This window comes from Oncorhynchus kisutch, unplaced genomic scaffold, assembly GCF_002021735.2.
Source record: "Oncorhynchus kisutch isolate 150728-3 unplaced genomic scaffold, Okis_V2 scaffold3917, whole genome shotgun sequence".
Taxonomy (NCBI): Eukaryota; Metazoa; Chordata; class Actinopteri; order Salmoniformes; family Salmonidae; genus Oncorhynchus; species Oncorhynchus kisutch.
The window spans coordinates 147,159-163,272 of record NW_022265862.1 but is presented as its reverse complement, the minus strand read 5'-3'; the positions used below and the strand labels follow the sequence as shown (position 1 = coordinate 163,272).

Genomic DNA, 16,114 nt, shown 5'->3' with positions numbered 1-16,114 from the left:
ATTATTATTACTAGTATTACTATCATTATTAATAGTAGTATTATTATTACTAGTATTACTATCATTATTAATAGTATTATTATTATTACTATCATTATTAATAGTATTATTATTATTACTAGTATTACTATCATTATTAATAGTATTATTATTATTACTATCATTATTAATAGTATTATTATTACTAGTATTACTATCATTATTAATAGTATTATTATTACTAGTATTACTATCATTATTAATAGTATTATTATTATTACTATCATTATTAATAGTATTATTATTACTAGTATTACTATCATTATTAATAGTAGTATTATTATTACTAGTATTACTATCATTATTAATAGTAGTATTATTGTTGTTATTATTATTACTATTATTAATAGTGGTATTATTATTTTTACTGTTGTTATTATTGCTATTATTAATAGTAGTATTGTTATTATTATTATTACTGTTATTATTATTGCTATTAATCGTATTACTGTTGCTGTTATTACTAGTATTATAATTATTAATATTATCACTGTTACTATTATTACTATTTTTAATAGTATTATGATTATAGTTATTAGAACTATTATCACTGTTACTATTATTACTATTTCTAATAGTATTATTAGTATAATTATTAATACTATTATTCCTGTTTAATAGTATTAGTATAATTATTATTACTATTATTCCTTTTTAATAGTATTAGTATAATTATTATTACTATTATTCCTGTTTAATAGTATTAGTATAATTATTATTACTATTATTCCTTTTTAATAGTATTATTGTTACTAGTATTACTATTATTCCTTTTTAATAGTATTAGTATAATTATTATTACTATTATTCCTTTTTAATAGTATTAGTATAATTATTATTACTATTATTCCTTTTTAATAGTATTATTGTTACTAGTATTAATATTAGTGACGCACCGATATTACATTTTTGGCCAATATTTTCCTAGTTAAATAAAGGTTACACACACACACACACACACACACACATACACACACACACACACACACACACACACACACACACACACACACACACACACACACACACACACACACACACACACACACACACACACACACACACACACACACCCCACACTGTTGGCATTGAAGTATGTCCCTATTACTAGCAAATGTAATCAAAATCTATTTCTTTCACTTACTTGCTGTGCTGTTTCATTGTTCATTTGTTCATTTCATTTCATTTATTTCACCTTTATTTAACCAGGTGGCCAGTTGAGAACACCTTTATTTAACCAGGTAGGCTAGTAGAGAACACCTTTATTTAACCAGGTAGGCTAGTTGAGAACACCTTTATTTAACCAGGTAGGCTAGTTGAGAACACCTTTATTTAACCGGGTACGCTAGTTGAGAACACCTTTATTTAACCAGTTAGGCCAGTTGAGAACACCTTTATTTAACCAGGTAGGCTAGTTGAGAACAAGTTCTCATTTACAACTGCGACCTGGCCAAGATAAAGCAAAGCAGTGCAACAAAAACAACAACACAGAGTTCCACATAAACAAACGTACAGTCAATAACACAATATAACAAATGCTACGGGTGGGTGTTGCTATGGTGACCAGTGAGCTGAGATAAGGCAGGGCTTTACCTAGTAAAGACTTATAGATGACCTGGAGCCAGTGGGTTTGGCGACGAGTATGTAGCGAGGGCCAGAGACAGCATACAGGTCGCAGTGGTGGGTGGTATATGGGGCTTTGGTGACAAAACGGATGGCACTGTGATAGACTACATCCAGTTTGCTGAGTAGAGTGTTGGAGGCTATTTTGTAAATGACATCGCCGAAGTCAAGGATCGGTAGGATAGTCAGTTTACCTAGGGTATGTTTGGCAGCATGAGTAAAGGATGTTTGTTACGAAATAGTAAGCCAATACTAGATTTAATTTTGTTTAATGTTGAGTCTGGGAGAAGAGTTTACAGTCTAACCAGACACCTAGGTATTTGTAGTTGTCCACATATTCAACCACTGGGTTAGTTAGGTGACCTGGGTTAGGTCAGACATGTTGACCCCTCTGGGTCCCCAGGACCAGGAACCACTGGGTTAGTTAGGTGACCTGGGTTAGGTCAGACATGTTGACCCCTCTGGGTCCCCAGGACCAGGAACCACTGGGTTAGTTAGGTGACCTGGGTTAGGTCAGACATGTTGACCCCTCTGGGTTCCCAGGACCAGGAACCACTGGGTTAGTTAGGTGACCTGGGTCTAGAAGGCCCCTCTGATGGTTTAGAACCAGACAGTAGGGATGTTATAAGGTTTATATGTCTCATGTTTGCTCACTTCAATAGTGTCTTTGGTTATTCTCAGAGGAACTGAGAGGAATGTCATCAATACTATTATAAATCTGTATGTTATTATGTTGTCGTATTCCAGGACATGACCTCTCCTACCCTTCGCCCTGTCGTATTCCAGGACATGATCTCTCCTGCCCTTCGCCCTGTCGTATTCCAGGAGATGACCTCTCCTGCCCTTCGCCCTGTCGTATTCCAGGACATGACCTCTCCTGCCCTTCGCCCTGTCGTATTCCAGGACATGACCTCTCCTGCCCTTCGCCCTGTCGTATTCCAGGACATGACCTCTCCTGCCCTTCGCCCTGTCGTATTCCAGTACATGACCTCTCCTTCCTTTCGCCCTGTCGTATTCCAGTACATGACCTCTCTTTCCCTTCGCCCTGTCGTATTCCAGGACATGACCTCTCCTGCCCTTCGCCCTGTCGTATTCCAGGACATGACCTCTCCTGCCCTTCGCCCTGTCGTATTCCAGTACATGACCTCTCCTTCCCTTCGCCCTGTCGTATTCCAGTACATGACCTCTCTTTCCCTTCGCCCTGTCGTATTCCAGGACATGACCTCTCCTGCCCTTCGCCCTGTCGTATTCCAGGACATGACCTCTCCTGCCCTTCGCCCTGTTGTATTCCAGGACATGACCTCTCCTGCCCTTCGCCCTGTCGTATTCCAGGACATGACCTCTCCTGCCCTTCGCCCTGTCGTATTCCAGGACATGACCTCTCCTGCCCTTCGCCCTGTCGAATTCCAGGACATGACCTCTCCTGCCCTTCGCCCTGTCGTATTCCAGGACATGACCTCTCCTGCCCTTCGCCCTGTCGTATTCCAGTACATGACCTCTCCTGCCCTTCGCCCTGTCGTATTCCAGTACATGACCTCTCCTGCCCTTCACCCTGTCGTATTCCAGGACATGACCTCTCCTGCCCTTCGCCCTGTCGTATTCCAGGACATGACCTCACTTGCCCTTCGCCCTGTCGTATTCCAGGAAATTGACCTGTCCTGCCCTTCGCCCTGTCGTATTCCAGGACATGACCTCTCCTGCCCTTCACCCTGTCGTATTCCAGGACATGACCTCTCCTGCCCTTCGCCCTGTCGTATTCCAGGACATGACCTCTCCTGCCCTTCGCCCTGTCGAATTCCAGGACATGACCTCTCCTGCCCTTTGCCCTGTCGTATTCCAGGACATGACCTCTCCTGCCCTTCGCCCTGTCGTATTCCAGTACATGACCTCTCCTGCCCTTCGCCCCTCTGATGTCCTTTATTGTGACAGTGACCCCCCGACCTCACACTGCGGTGTTTTATAGCATCTGGGCAGTGTTCCCAGTTGGCTTGCTGTTGTGACCTCACGCTGCTGTGTTTTATAGCACAGTGACCACAGTGACCACCTGACCCTGACACAGTGACCCCCCCCCGACCTCAGACTTCTGTGTTTACACAGACAGTATTGTAACACGGATGTAACATTAAAACACATAGGCCTATGTAACATGGTAACATGTATGTAACATGTATGTGCTCTGCTGTAGGAGCACACTATCCTGTAGTATTCTGAGCCCCCCCAACCCCCCCCCTCCGCACCTCCAGATTCAGAAATGGCACCCTATTCCCAATATAGTGCAGTACTTTCTTTTGATATGCGGGAGACCCCTGAGTTAGAATCGCCGCCTGTCGTAGAACCCTCGCTCTGTTGCTATGGCGATGCCCTAAATAAGCTAGGGTACCAAAACCCCGCCCCTCCTTCCCTCCACTGCTCTCTAGAATAGATACCTCGTCTCCTCTGTCACGTCTTGTTGTTTCTTCTCCTCTCCGTCGTTAAACCGGCGTTCCTGATTCATGTGGTTAATATGTTGTTGTTGTTGTTGTGATTCCGATTTGTTGTTATTATTCTATTTCAGCATCGCTCTTTAAACCATGAGTCAGTTTGTGAATGAACTGGCTGACAACAACTGACCAATCACGCGTCAGACTAGGAGACGTACGCAGACCAATCACGCGTCAGAATAGGAGCCGTACGCTGACCAATCACGCGTCAGAATAGGAGACGTACGCTGACCAATCACGCGTCAGACTAGGAGACGTACGCAGACCAATCACGCGTCAGAATAGGAGCCGTACGCTGACCAATCACGCGTCAGAATAGGAGACGTACGCTGACCAATCACGCGTCAGACTAGGAGACGGACGCAGACCAATCACGCGTCAGAATAGGAGCCGTACGCTGACCAATCACGCGTCAGAATAGGAGACGTACGCTGACCAATCACACGTCAGACTAGGAGACGTACGCTGACCAATCACACGTCAGAATAGGAGATGTACGCAGACCAATCACACGTCAGACTAGGAGACGTACGCTGACCAATCACACGTCAGAATAGGAGACGTACGCTGACCAATCACGCGTCAGACTAGGAGACGTACGCTGACCAATCACGCGTCAGAATAGGAGACGGACGCTGACCAATCACGCGTCAGAATAGGAGACGTACGCTGACCAATCACACGTCAGAATAGGAGACGGACGCTGACCAATCACGCGTCAGAATAGGAGACGTACGCTGACCAATCACGCGTCAGAATAGGAGACGGTTGATCACCAGTTTGGGTATAGATAGCTCTTAATGCTGCAGTCTGTAATTTAGCTCGCCCCCTTGTGGCCACAGGACGAAATGCACAAACAATCAACACTCAAAACTAAACATATTAAGCCAATCGATGTATAGACTCGTGAGGAACCTCTGTTTACAAACAATGGTTGGTTTCAGAGTGTCAGTAGGGAGCAGGACTACCAGAGTGTTCTACTGCCACAGACCGACTGGTGTTCTCCAGCCCTTATAACGGACGGTTATTACACTTCATAGACAGGTCATAGACAGGTCATAGATCGTTAATATACAGACCATAGAGGTGTCATAGACAGGTCATAGAGGTGTCATACACCGTTAATAGACAGACCATAGAGGTGTCATAGACTGTTCATAGACAGGTCATAGAGAGGTTATAGACAGATCATAGACAGGTCATAGAGGTGTCATAGACTGTTCATAGACAGGTCATAGAGGTGTCATAGACAGGTCATAGACAGGCCATAGAGGTGTCATAGACTGTTCATAGACAGGTCATAGACTGTTCATAGACAGGTCATAGAGGTGTCATAGACAAGTCATAGACAGGCCATAGAGGTGTCATAGACAGGTCATAGAGGTGTCATAGATAGGTCATAGAGGTGTCATAGACTGTTCATAGACAGGTCATAGAGGTGTCATAGACAGGTCATAGACAGGCCATAGAGGTGTCGTAGACAGGTCATAGAGGTGTCATCGATAGAGCTACCATACATTTGTCAGATCTGTATTATGTATCTCATAGATCAGCCATGTTTTAGAGCATATAGACAGGTTAACATGTTACAGAACTATAAAAGACTCGTTATGAACAGGTAATAACTGGTCTACGGCACTGAGAGTCTGTTTAATAAGGGTAGTCGCCAGTCTCTCTACTGCCACAACACCACATCTGTTATACCATGACATAAGTATGTTATAAACATGTTATAGGTGTTTAATAAGGGTAGTCGCCAGTCTCTCTACTGCCACAACACCACATCTGTTATACCATGACATAAGTGTGTTATAAACATGTTATAAACATGTTATGGATGTTTAATAAGGGTAGTCGCCAGTCTCTCTACTGCCACAACACCACATCTGTTATACCATGACATAAGTATGTTATAAACATGTTATAGATGTTTAATAAGGGTAGTCGCCAGTCTCTCTACTGCCACAACACCACATCTGTTATACCATGACATAAGTGTGTTATAAACATGTTATAAACATGTTATGGATGTTTAATAAGGGTAGTCGCCAGTCTCTCTACTGCCACAACACCACATCTGTTATACCATGACATAAGTATGTTATAAACATAGTATAGATGCTTAATAAGGGTAGTCGCCAGTCTCTCTACTGCCACAACACCACATCTGTTATACCATGACATAAGTATGTTATAAACATAGTATAGATGCTTAATAAGGGTAGTCGCCAGTCTCTCTACTGCCACAACACCACACCTGTTATACCATGACATAAGTATGTTATAAACATAGTATAGATGCTTAATAAGGGTAGTCGCCAGTCTCTCTACTGCCACAACACCACATCTGTTATACCATGACATAAGTATGTTATAAACATAGTATAGATGCTTAATAAGGGTAGTCGCCAGTCTCTCTACTGCCACAACACCACACCTGTTATACCATGACATAAGTATGTTATAAACATAGTATAGATGCTTAATAAGGGTAGTCGCCAGTCTCTCTACTGCCACAACACCACACCTGTTATACCATGACATAAGTATGTTATAAACATGTTATAGGTGTTTAATAAGGGTAGTCGCCAGTCTCTACTGCCACAACACCACACCTGTTATACCATGACATAAGTATGTTATAAACATAGTATAGATGCTTAATAAGGGTAGTCGCCAGTCTCTCTACTGCCACAACACCACACCTGTTATACCATGACATAAGTATGTTATAAACATAGTATAGATGCTTAATAAGGGTAGTCGCCAGTCTCTCTACTGCCACAACACTGCCTCAGACGTTGCCATGGATGTGTTTTCTAATGTAAATAAGTCACTCCCACTTTCTACACCACCCATGGGCCTTTATAAACCCTCTTCATAGGAGCTCTATAACAGCCTGCATTACTACTCCATACGTAGTGGTTATAAGTGTTTATAATGCTATAAGTGTTTCTGTGGAGCTAGCCATTGGGCTGGACTACCATCTACAGAGAGCAGGGTTTTGTTTCCACCAAGCAGTATCACACCTGATGATTCTACTTGTCAAAATCTTTGATTTAATATTACTGTGATGATGATGATGATGTGTTTTCTATGTGTCTGTCATTTTAATAACAAGCTTTTATATCAGTGAGATTCAGTCTACTGTGGTTATTATGATGTCTGCTCTCTCTGTCTGTCTGTCTCTCTCTCTCTCTCTCTCTGTCTGTCTGCTCTGTTTCCTACCTGTGTGTCTGCTCTCTCTGTTTCCTACCTGTCTGTCTGTCTGTCATTTTAATAACAAGCTTTTATATCAGTGAGATTCAGTCTACTGTGGTTATTATGATGTCTCTCTGTCTGTCTGTCTGTCTGCTCTGTTTCCTACCTGTGTGTCTGCTCTCTCTGTTTCCTACCTGTCTGTCTGTCTGTCATTTTAATAACAAGCTTTTATATCAGTGAGATTCAGTCTACTGTGGTTATTATGATGTCTGCTCTCTCTCTCTCTCTCTCTCTCTGTCTGTCTGTCTGTCTGTCTGTCTGTCTGTCTGTCTGTCTGTCTGTCTGTCTGTCTGTCTGTCTGTCTGTCTGTCTGTCTGTCTGTCTGTCTGTCTGTCTGTCTGTCTGTCTGTCTGTCTCTCTCTCTCTCTCTCTCTCTCTCTCTCTGTCTGTCTGTCTGTCTGTCTGTCTCTCTGTCTCTCTGTCTGCTCTGTTTCCTACCCGTTTGTCTCTCTGTCTGTCTGCTCTGTTTCCTACCCGTTTCTCTCTCTGTCTGTCTGTCTGTCTGTTTCCTACCTGTCTGTCTGTCTGTCTGTTTCCTACCTGTTTGTCTGCTCTCTCTCTCTCTCTGTCTGTTTCCTACCTGTTTGTCTGCTCTCTCTCTCTCTCTGTCTGTCTGTTTCCTACCTGTTTGTCTGTCTGTCTGTCTGTCTGTCTGTCTGTCTGTCTGTCTGTCTGTCTGTTTCCTACCTGTTTGTTCTGTGTGCCTGTCACTGTGGCAACAGTTTGAGGAATGCCCTTTCCTGTTTCAGCATGACAATGCCCCTGTGCACAAATCGAGGTTTATAACAGAAATGGTTTATTAAAATCAGTGTGGAAGAACTTGGCTAGCCTGCACAGAGCCCTGACCTCAACCTTTTGAACTAAACACCTTTGAGATGAATTGGAACATCGACTGCGAGCCAGGTCTAATCGCCCCCTAACATCAGTGCCCAACCTCACTAATGCCCTTGTGGCTGAATGGAAACAAGTCCCCACAGCAATGTTCCAACATCAAGTGGAAAGCCTTCCCAGAAGAGTGGAGGCTGTTATAGCAGCAATGTTCCAACATCTAGTGGAAAGCCTTCCCAGAAGAGTGGAGGCTGTTATAGCAGCAATGTTCCAACATCTAGTGGAAAGTCTTCCCAGAAGAGTGGAGGCTGTTATAGCAGCAATGTTCCTACATCTAGTGGAAAGCCTTCCCAGAAGAGTGGAGGCTGTTATAGCAGCAATGTTCCAACATCTAGTGGAAAGCCTTCCCAGAAGAGTGGAGGCTGTTATAGCAGCAATGTTCCAACATCTAGTGGAAAGCCTTCCCAGAAGAGTGGAGGCTGTTATAGCGGCAATGTTCCAACATCTAGTGGAAAGCCTTCCCAGAAGAGTGGAGGCTGTTATAGCAGCAATGTTCCAACATCTAGTGGAAAGCCTTCCCAGAAGAGTGGAGGCTGTCAGCAAAAGGAGGGACCACCTCTATATTAACACCCATGATGTTGGAATGAGATGTTCTACGAGCCGGTGTCCACATACGTCTGGTCGATTAGTGTATCTGGGCCCTCTAATTGTACCAGTCTTTATGATCCGCCAGAGGGCGCCGTTTCACTGCATTAAGTTCAGTCTGTTGCTCCGCAGCCTTCAGAATGACAGTGCCCTGTTGGTTTGAGCAAACATTCAATAACGTACGGTAATTCATTGATGAATTATGCTACGAAGGAAACCGATGAGGGGGGGGGGGGGGGGGGGGGGGTCAAGAGCTTTCGAATATTTCTGAAGACGCATCGAACTAGTTGAGATGATTTAGGAGTTTATTCTCCTCTGATGACACCACCAAGCTCGAAGAAGTGTTCAGTATTCCGACCACGCGCAACTCACCTTTACAGGCCCTACATCGTGCCCGCGCCGCGCGTGTCCGCCAGACGGAGACCTGTGGTGTCCACACTTTGCGCATCAGCAGGTGCACCCACCCCACCCAAACCCAGAGCGAACCGAAAGGTTCCCGGTGAGTGAGCTCGTGTGTTTCCGTCACCGCTCGTAACCCCGGTTTGGTGTGGAATGCAGACGCCAGAGGAACAGAGAGGGCTCGAGCAATCCGTGGAGGCGCGCGAGTGGAACGGGGAGGAAAAAAACGGTTCACTTAACAATTAACGAGGAGGAAGTTACCGAGTGACTGTCAAAGGGACTCCGTTACCGGTCCATATTCCAAGGAGATATACGCGTTAACTGGTTAAGTCGATTCCATAGGTTGCACACGGGATGAGGAGAGGTCCGGGGTTTCTCCGGTGTGCACCGTATGAACGCAGACACTGCAGACAACGTGAGTGGTGTTACTATACACTGTCTACACACATTACTGTATTCTAACCAACCAGGTAACACTGTCTCGTAGAAGGATATCAGAATGATATTCAGTTCGTGAATTAGACCATCAGATTATTATGTAGCCTTTCACGAGACCATTTTTAAAGAGACGCATTTGATTATCTTGGACGTGTTGCAACATCTTGGTCACACACAGTTAAATCATAGGAGGGGCAACACACAGTCGGTAGGAATAGAAACACACACCTTGTGTTACAACCTGAAAATGTGTGTTTCCTATTATTACCGACTGTGTGTGTTATAAAATCAGCGGCCGTGAGTGGAGACCAGGGTATTTACACCGAGGTGCAGCTCGCATGGATTAAATCCGAGGTTTTAACTACGTGCCTTTTTTGTTTTTTTTGTTGTTGCCTTGGCGGTTGCTATTGACAACCAGACTGCGCAAACTCTGACACGAGTTCATAATGTATGGGTTAGTTTAGTTGGGTTGGTTTAGTGGGTTAGTTTAGGTGGGTTGGTTTAGTGGGTTAGTTTAGTTGGGTTGGTTTAGTTGGGTTAGTTTAGTTGGTTAGTTTAGTTGGGTTAGTTTAATTGGGTTGGTTTAGTGGGTTAGTTTAGTTGGGGTGGTTAGGTTGGGTTGGTTTAGTTGGGTTAGTTCAGTGGGTTAGTTTAGTTGGGTTGGTTTAGTGGGTTAGTTTAGTTGGGTTGGTTTGGTGGGTTGGATTAGTTTAGTTGGTTAATTTAGTGGGTTAGTTTAGTGGGTTAGTTTAGTTGGGTTGGTTTAGTGGGTTAGTTTAATGGGTTGGTTTAGTAGGTTGGATTAGTTTAGTTGGTTAATTTAGTGGGTTAGTTTAGTGGGTTAGTTTAGATGGGTTGGTTTAGTGGGTTCGTTTAGTGGGTTGGTTTAGTGGGTTAGTTTAGTGGGTTAGTTTAGTTGGGTTGGATTAGTTTAGTGGGGTTGGATTCGTTTAGTGGGTTAGTTTAGTTGGGTTAGTTTAGTGGGTTGGATTAGTTTAGTGGGTTAGTTTAGTTGGGTTAGTTTAGTTGGGTTGGTTTAGTTGGGTTAGTTTAGTGGGTTAGTTTAGTGGGTTGGATTAGTTTAGTGGGTTGGTTTAGTGGGTTGGTTTAGTTTAGTGGGTTAGTTTAGTGGGTTGGTTTAGTTGCGTTGGTTTAGTGGGTTAGTTTAGTTGGGTTGGTTTAGTGGGTTGGATTAGTTTAGTGGGTTAGTTTATTGGGTTAGTTTAGTTCGGTTAGTTTAGTGGGTTAGTTTAGTGGGTAGGATTAGTCTAGTGGGTTAGTTTAGTGGGTTGGGTTAGTTTCGTGGGTTAGTTTAGTGGGTTAGTTTAGTTAGGTTAGTTTAGTGGGTTGGTTTAGTGGGTTGGATTAGTCTAGTGGGTTAGTTTAGTGGGTTGGGTTAGTTTAGTGGGTTAGTTTAGTGGGTTAGTTTAGTTGGGTTAGTTTAGTGGGTTAGTTTTGTTGGGTTAGTATAGTGGGTTAGTTTAGTTGGGTTTGTTTAGTTGGGTTAGTTTAGTTGGGTTGGTTTAGTTGGGTTAGTTTAGTGGGTTAGTTTAGTTGGGTTGGATTAGTTTAGTGGGTTAATTTAGTGGGTTGGATTAGTTTAGTGGGTTAGTTTAGTTGGGTTTGTTTAGTTGGGCTAGTTTAGTTGGGTTGGTTTAGTTGGGTTAGTTTAGTGGGTTAGTTTAGTTGGGTTGGATTAGTTTAGTGGGTTAGTTTATTTGGGTTAGTTTAGTTGGTTGGTTTAGTGGGTTAGTTCAGTGAGTTGGTTTAGTGGGTTGGATTAGTTTAGTGGGTTAGTTTAGTGGGTTGGGTTAGTTTAGTGGGTTGGATTAGTTTAGTGGGTTAGTTTAGTTGGGTTGGTTTAGTGGGTTAGTTTAGTGGGTTGGTTTAGTTTAGTGGGTTGGTTTAGTTGGGTTGGTTTAGTGGGTTAGTTTAGTGGGTTGGTTTAGTGGGTTGGATTAGTCTAGTGGGTTAGTTTAGTGGGTTAGTTTAGTGGGTTAGTTTTGTTGGGTTTGTATAGTGGGTTAGTTTAGTTGGGTTTGTTTAGTTGGGTTGGTTTAGTTGGGTTAGTTTAGTTGGGTTGGTTTAGTTGGGTTAGTTTAGTGGGTTAGTTTAGTTGGGTTGGTTTAGTGGGTTGGATTAGTTTAGTGGGTTAGTTTAGTTGGGTTGGTTTAGTGGGTTAGTTTAGTGGGTTAGTTTAGTTGGGTTGGATTAGTTTAGTGGGTTAGTTTAGTTGGGTTGGATTAGTTTAGCGGGTTAGTTTAGTTGTGTTAGTTTAGTTGGGTTGGATTAGTTTAGTGGGTTAGTTTGGTGGGTTAGTTTATTTGGGTTAGTTTAGTTGGGTTGGTTTAGTGGGTTAGCTCAGTGAGTTGGTTTAGTGGGTTGGATTAGTTTAGTGGGTTAGTTTAGTGGGTTAGTTTAGTTGGGTTGGCTTAGTGGGTTGGTTTAGTGGGTTGGATTAGTTTAGTGGGTTGGATTAGTTTAGTGGGTTAGTTTAGTTTGGTTAGTTTAGTGGGTTAGTTTGGTTGGTTTAGTGGGTTAGTTTAGTGGGTTTGTTTAGTGTGTTCGTTTAGTGGTTTAGCTTAGTTGGGTTAGTTTAGTGGGTTAGTTTACAGCCAGTTGGGTGTACAGTGTAGACTACTTCGAGTTGAGTGTACAGTGTAGACCACAACCAGTTGAGCGTACAGTGTAGACTACAGCCAGTTGACTGGACAGTGTAGACTACAGCCAGTTGAGTGTACAGTGTAGACTACAGCCAGTTGAGTGTACAGTGTACAGTGTAGACTACAGCCAGTTGACTGGACAGTGTAGACTACAACCAGTTGACTGGACAGTGTAGACTACAGCCAGTTGACTGGACAGTGTAGACTACAGCCAGTTGACTGGACAGTGTAGACTACAGCCAGTTGACTGTACAGTGTAGACTACAGCCAGTTGACTGGACAGTGTAGACTACAGCCAGTTGACTGGACAGTGTAGACTACAGCCAGTTGACTGGACAGTGTAGTGTAGACTACAGCCAGTTGACTGGACAGTGTAGACTACAGCCAGTTTGGTGTACAGTGTAGACTACATCCTTTTGAGTGTACAGTGTAGACTACTTCTAGTTGAGTGTACAGTGTACAGTGTAGACTACAGCCAGTTGAGTGTACAGTGTAGACTACTTCTAGTTGAGTGTACAGTGTACAGTTTAGACTACAGCCAGTTGACTGTACAGTGTAGACTACAGCCAGTTGACTGTACAGTGTAGACTACAGCCAGTTGAGTGTACAGTATAGACTACAGCCAGTTGAGTGTACAGTGTAGACTACTTCTAGTTGACTGTACAGTGTAGACTACAGCCAGTTGACTGGACAGTGTAGACTACAGCCAGTTGACTGTACAGTGTACAGTGTTGACTACAGCCAGTTGACTGTACAGTGTAGACTACAGCCAGTTGACTGTACAGTGTAGACTACAGTCAGTTGACTGTACAGTGTAGACTACAGCCAGTTGAGTGTACAGTGTAGACCACAGCCAGTTGACTGTACAGTGTACAGTGTAGACTACAGCCAGTTGAGTGTACAGTGTAGACTACAGCCAGTTGACTGTACAGTTTAGACTACAGCCAGTTGAGTGTACAGTGTAGACTACAGCCAGTTGACTGTACAGTGTAGACCACAGCCAGTTGACTGTACAGTGTACAGTGTAGACTACAGCCAGTTGACTGTACAGTGTAGACTACAGCCAGTTGACTGTACAGTGTAGACTACAGCCAGTTGAGTGTACAGTGTAGACCACAGCCAGTTGACTGTACAGTGTAGACTACAGCCAGTTGACTGTACAGTGTAGACTACAGCCAGTTGAGTGTACAGTGTAGACCACAGCCAGTTGACTGTGCAGTGTTGACTACAGCCAGTTGACTGTAGAGTGTAGACTACAGCCAGTTGACTGTACAGTTTAGACTACAGCCAGTTGAGTGTACAGTGTAGACTACAGCCAGTTGACTGTACAGTGTATAGTGTTGACTACAGCCAGTTAACTGTACAGTGTAGACTACAGCCAGTTGACTGTACAGTGTAGACTACAGCCAGTTGACTGTACAGTTTAGACTACAGCCAGTTGACTGTACAGTGTAGACTACAGCCAGTTGACTGTACAGTGTAGACTACAGCCAGTTGACTGTACAGTGTAGACTACAGCCAGTTGACTGTACAGTTTAGACTACAGCCAGTTGACTGTACAGTGTTGATTACAGCCAGTTGACTGTACAGTGTAGACTACAGCCAGTTGACTGTACAGTGTAGACTACAGCCAGGTGACTGTACAGTTTAGACTACAGCCAGTTGACTGTACATTGTTGATTACAGCCAGTTGACTGTACAGTGTAGACTACAGCCAGTTGACTGTACAGTGTAGACTACAGCCAGTTGACTGTACAGTGTAGACTACAGCCAGTTGACTGTACAGTGTAGACTACAGCCAGTTGACTGTACAGTTTAGACTACAGCCAGTTGACTGTACAGTTTAGACTACAGCCAGTTGACTGTACAGTGTAGACTACAGCCAGTTGACTGTACAGTTTAGACTACAGCCAGTTGACTGTACAGTGTAGACTACAGCCAGTTGACTGTACAGTGTAGACTACAGCCAGTTGACTGTACAATGTTGACTACAGCCAGTTGACTGTACAGTGTAGACTACAGCCAGTTGACTGTACAGTGTAGACTACTTCTAGTTGACTGTACAGTGTAGACTACTTCTAGTTGACTGTACAGTGTAGACTACAGACAGTTGACTGTACAGTGTAGACTACAGCCAGTTGAGTGTACAGTGTAGACTACAGCCAGTTGAGTGTGCAGTGTGTGTGTTGATTTAAGACTCCTTCCCTGTTCTTGCCTCCCCAGCTTAAGGAGAGAAAGACTGATGTGATAAGGATCCCTCCTCAACCCATATGACCCCTACATCCAAACCCCTACATCCTGAACCCCTATACCCCAAACCCCTACATCCTGAACCCCTATACCCCAAACCCCTACATCCTGAACCCCTATACCCCTATACCCTGTACCCTGAACCCCTATACCCTAAGCCCCTACACCCTAAACCCATATACCCTAAACCCCTACATCCTGTACCCTTATACCCAAAACCCCTTACACCCTAAACCCCTATACCCTAAACCCCTTACACCCTAAACCCCTATACCCTAAACCCTTATACCCTAAACCCCTACATTCTAAACCCCAACATCCCGAACCCCTAAATCCTAAACTCCTACACCCTAAACCCCTATACCTTAAACCCCTACACCCTAAACCCCTATACCCTACACCCTATACCCTAAACCCATTTACCCTAAACCCCTATACCCTACACCCCTATACCCTAAACCCTATACCCTAAACCCATTTACCCTAAACTCCTAAACTCCTATACCCTAAAACCATATACCCTAAACCCCTATACCCTAAACCCTATACCCTAAACCCATTTACCCTAAACCCTATACCCTAAACCCATTTACCCTAAACCCCTATACCCTATACCCTAAACCCATTTACCCTAAACCCTATACCCTAAACCCATTTACTCTAAACCCCTATACCCTATACCCTATTCCCTAACCCCAATACCCTAAACCCTATTCCCTAACCCCTATACCCTAAACCCTATTCCGTAACCCCTATACTCTATTCCATATTCCCCTAACCCCTATACGCTATTCCCACACCCTACCCCTGTCTTATCTCCTCATCCAGTACCCCAGCCTCTCTACCAGGGAGACACCAGTCTACAGCATCAAGGTAACACCACAACCATATTTCAACCATAACACAACATACTGCAACCTAAACACAACCAAACTATAACCTTACTGCAACCATAACACAACCATACTATAATGTTACTATAACCTAACACGCGTTTGTGTGCGTGTGTGTGTGTGTGTATGTGTGTGTGTGTGTGTGTAGTTCTCCAGTACTAGCAGGTCCAGTCGTCATCATGTTCTATGGGTCGTCCTCTACCTCGGGGGCCTCCATGTCGCTGCCCTCCAAGAGCCGTCTCAAACGCCAGAGCAGAACTTTCACGCAGGTAGAATACAGACCCACACACACACACACACACACACACACACACACTACTCACACACATACACACACACACACACACACACACACACACACACACACACACACACACACACACACACCACACACCACACACACACACACACACCACACACACACACACACACACACACACACTAACACCCACCCGGCCCTATTTATTAAACTATCTCCTCCTCCTGGTAGGTTCTGTACCGGACTCTGAGTTACCGGGATCGTCCCCCGGCCGACCACACCTCCCGAGACCGCCGCTCCGTCACCGAACCCCCCGACGACCGTCCCCGTGACGAC

General features: G+C 43.9%; 2 protein-coding genes across 3 annotated transcripts in view; both read left to right on the top strand.

The window, feature by feature from the left end:
• Window positions 1-1,788: 1,788 nt before the first annotated feature.
• On the top strand, window positions 1,789-7,280 carry LOC116372100 (PGC-1 and ERR-induced regulator in muscle protein 1-like). Of its 2 annotated transcripts, none has more exons than XM_031821189.1 (2): window positions 1,789-2,020; window positions 2,091-7,280. In XM_031821189.1, exon 2 carries the CDS (start codon window positions 2,413-2,415, stop codon window positions 3,571-3,573), a length of 1,161 nt encoding a protein of 386 aa, XP_031677049.1. In that variant the 5' UTR covers window positions 1,789-2,020; window positions 2,091-2,412; the 3' UTR covers window positions 3,574-7,280. The 2 variants fall into 2 exon arrangements, with proteins under 2 accessions (XP_031677049.1, XP_031677048.1); XM_031821188.1 differs by having other exon boundaries at window positions 1,789-2,160; window positions 2,231-7,280.
• Window positions 7,281-15,276: 7,996 nt separating this feature from the next.
• The window catches only part of LOC116372105 (ras-associating and dilute domain-containing protein-like), a 77,240-nt gene continuing 76,402 nt past the window's right edge, over window positions 15,277-16,114 (top strand). The window contains 3 exon segments of the mRNA XM_031821194.1: window positions 15,277-15,499; window positions 15,668-15,788; window positions 16,010-16,114. The exon segment at window positions 16,010-16,114 is cut by the window's right edge and continues 427 nt beyond it. Of these exon segments, the coding sequence (XP_031677054.1) occupies window positions 15,699-15,788; window positions 16,010-16,114 (195 nt within the window). The 5' untranslated portion in view covers window positions 15,277-15,499; window positions 15,668-15,698.

Bases quoted from the DNA above. Each gene is read 5' to 3' on its own strand.
- LOC116372100 (XM_031821189.1), top strand. From the start codon at position 2,413: ATGACCTCTCCTACCCTTCGCCCTGTCGTATTCCAGGACATGATCTCT.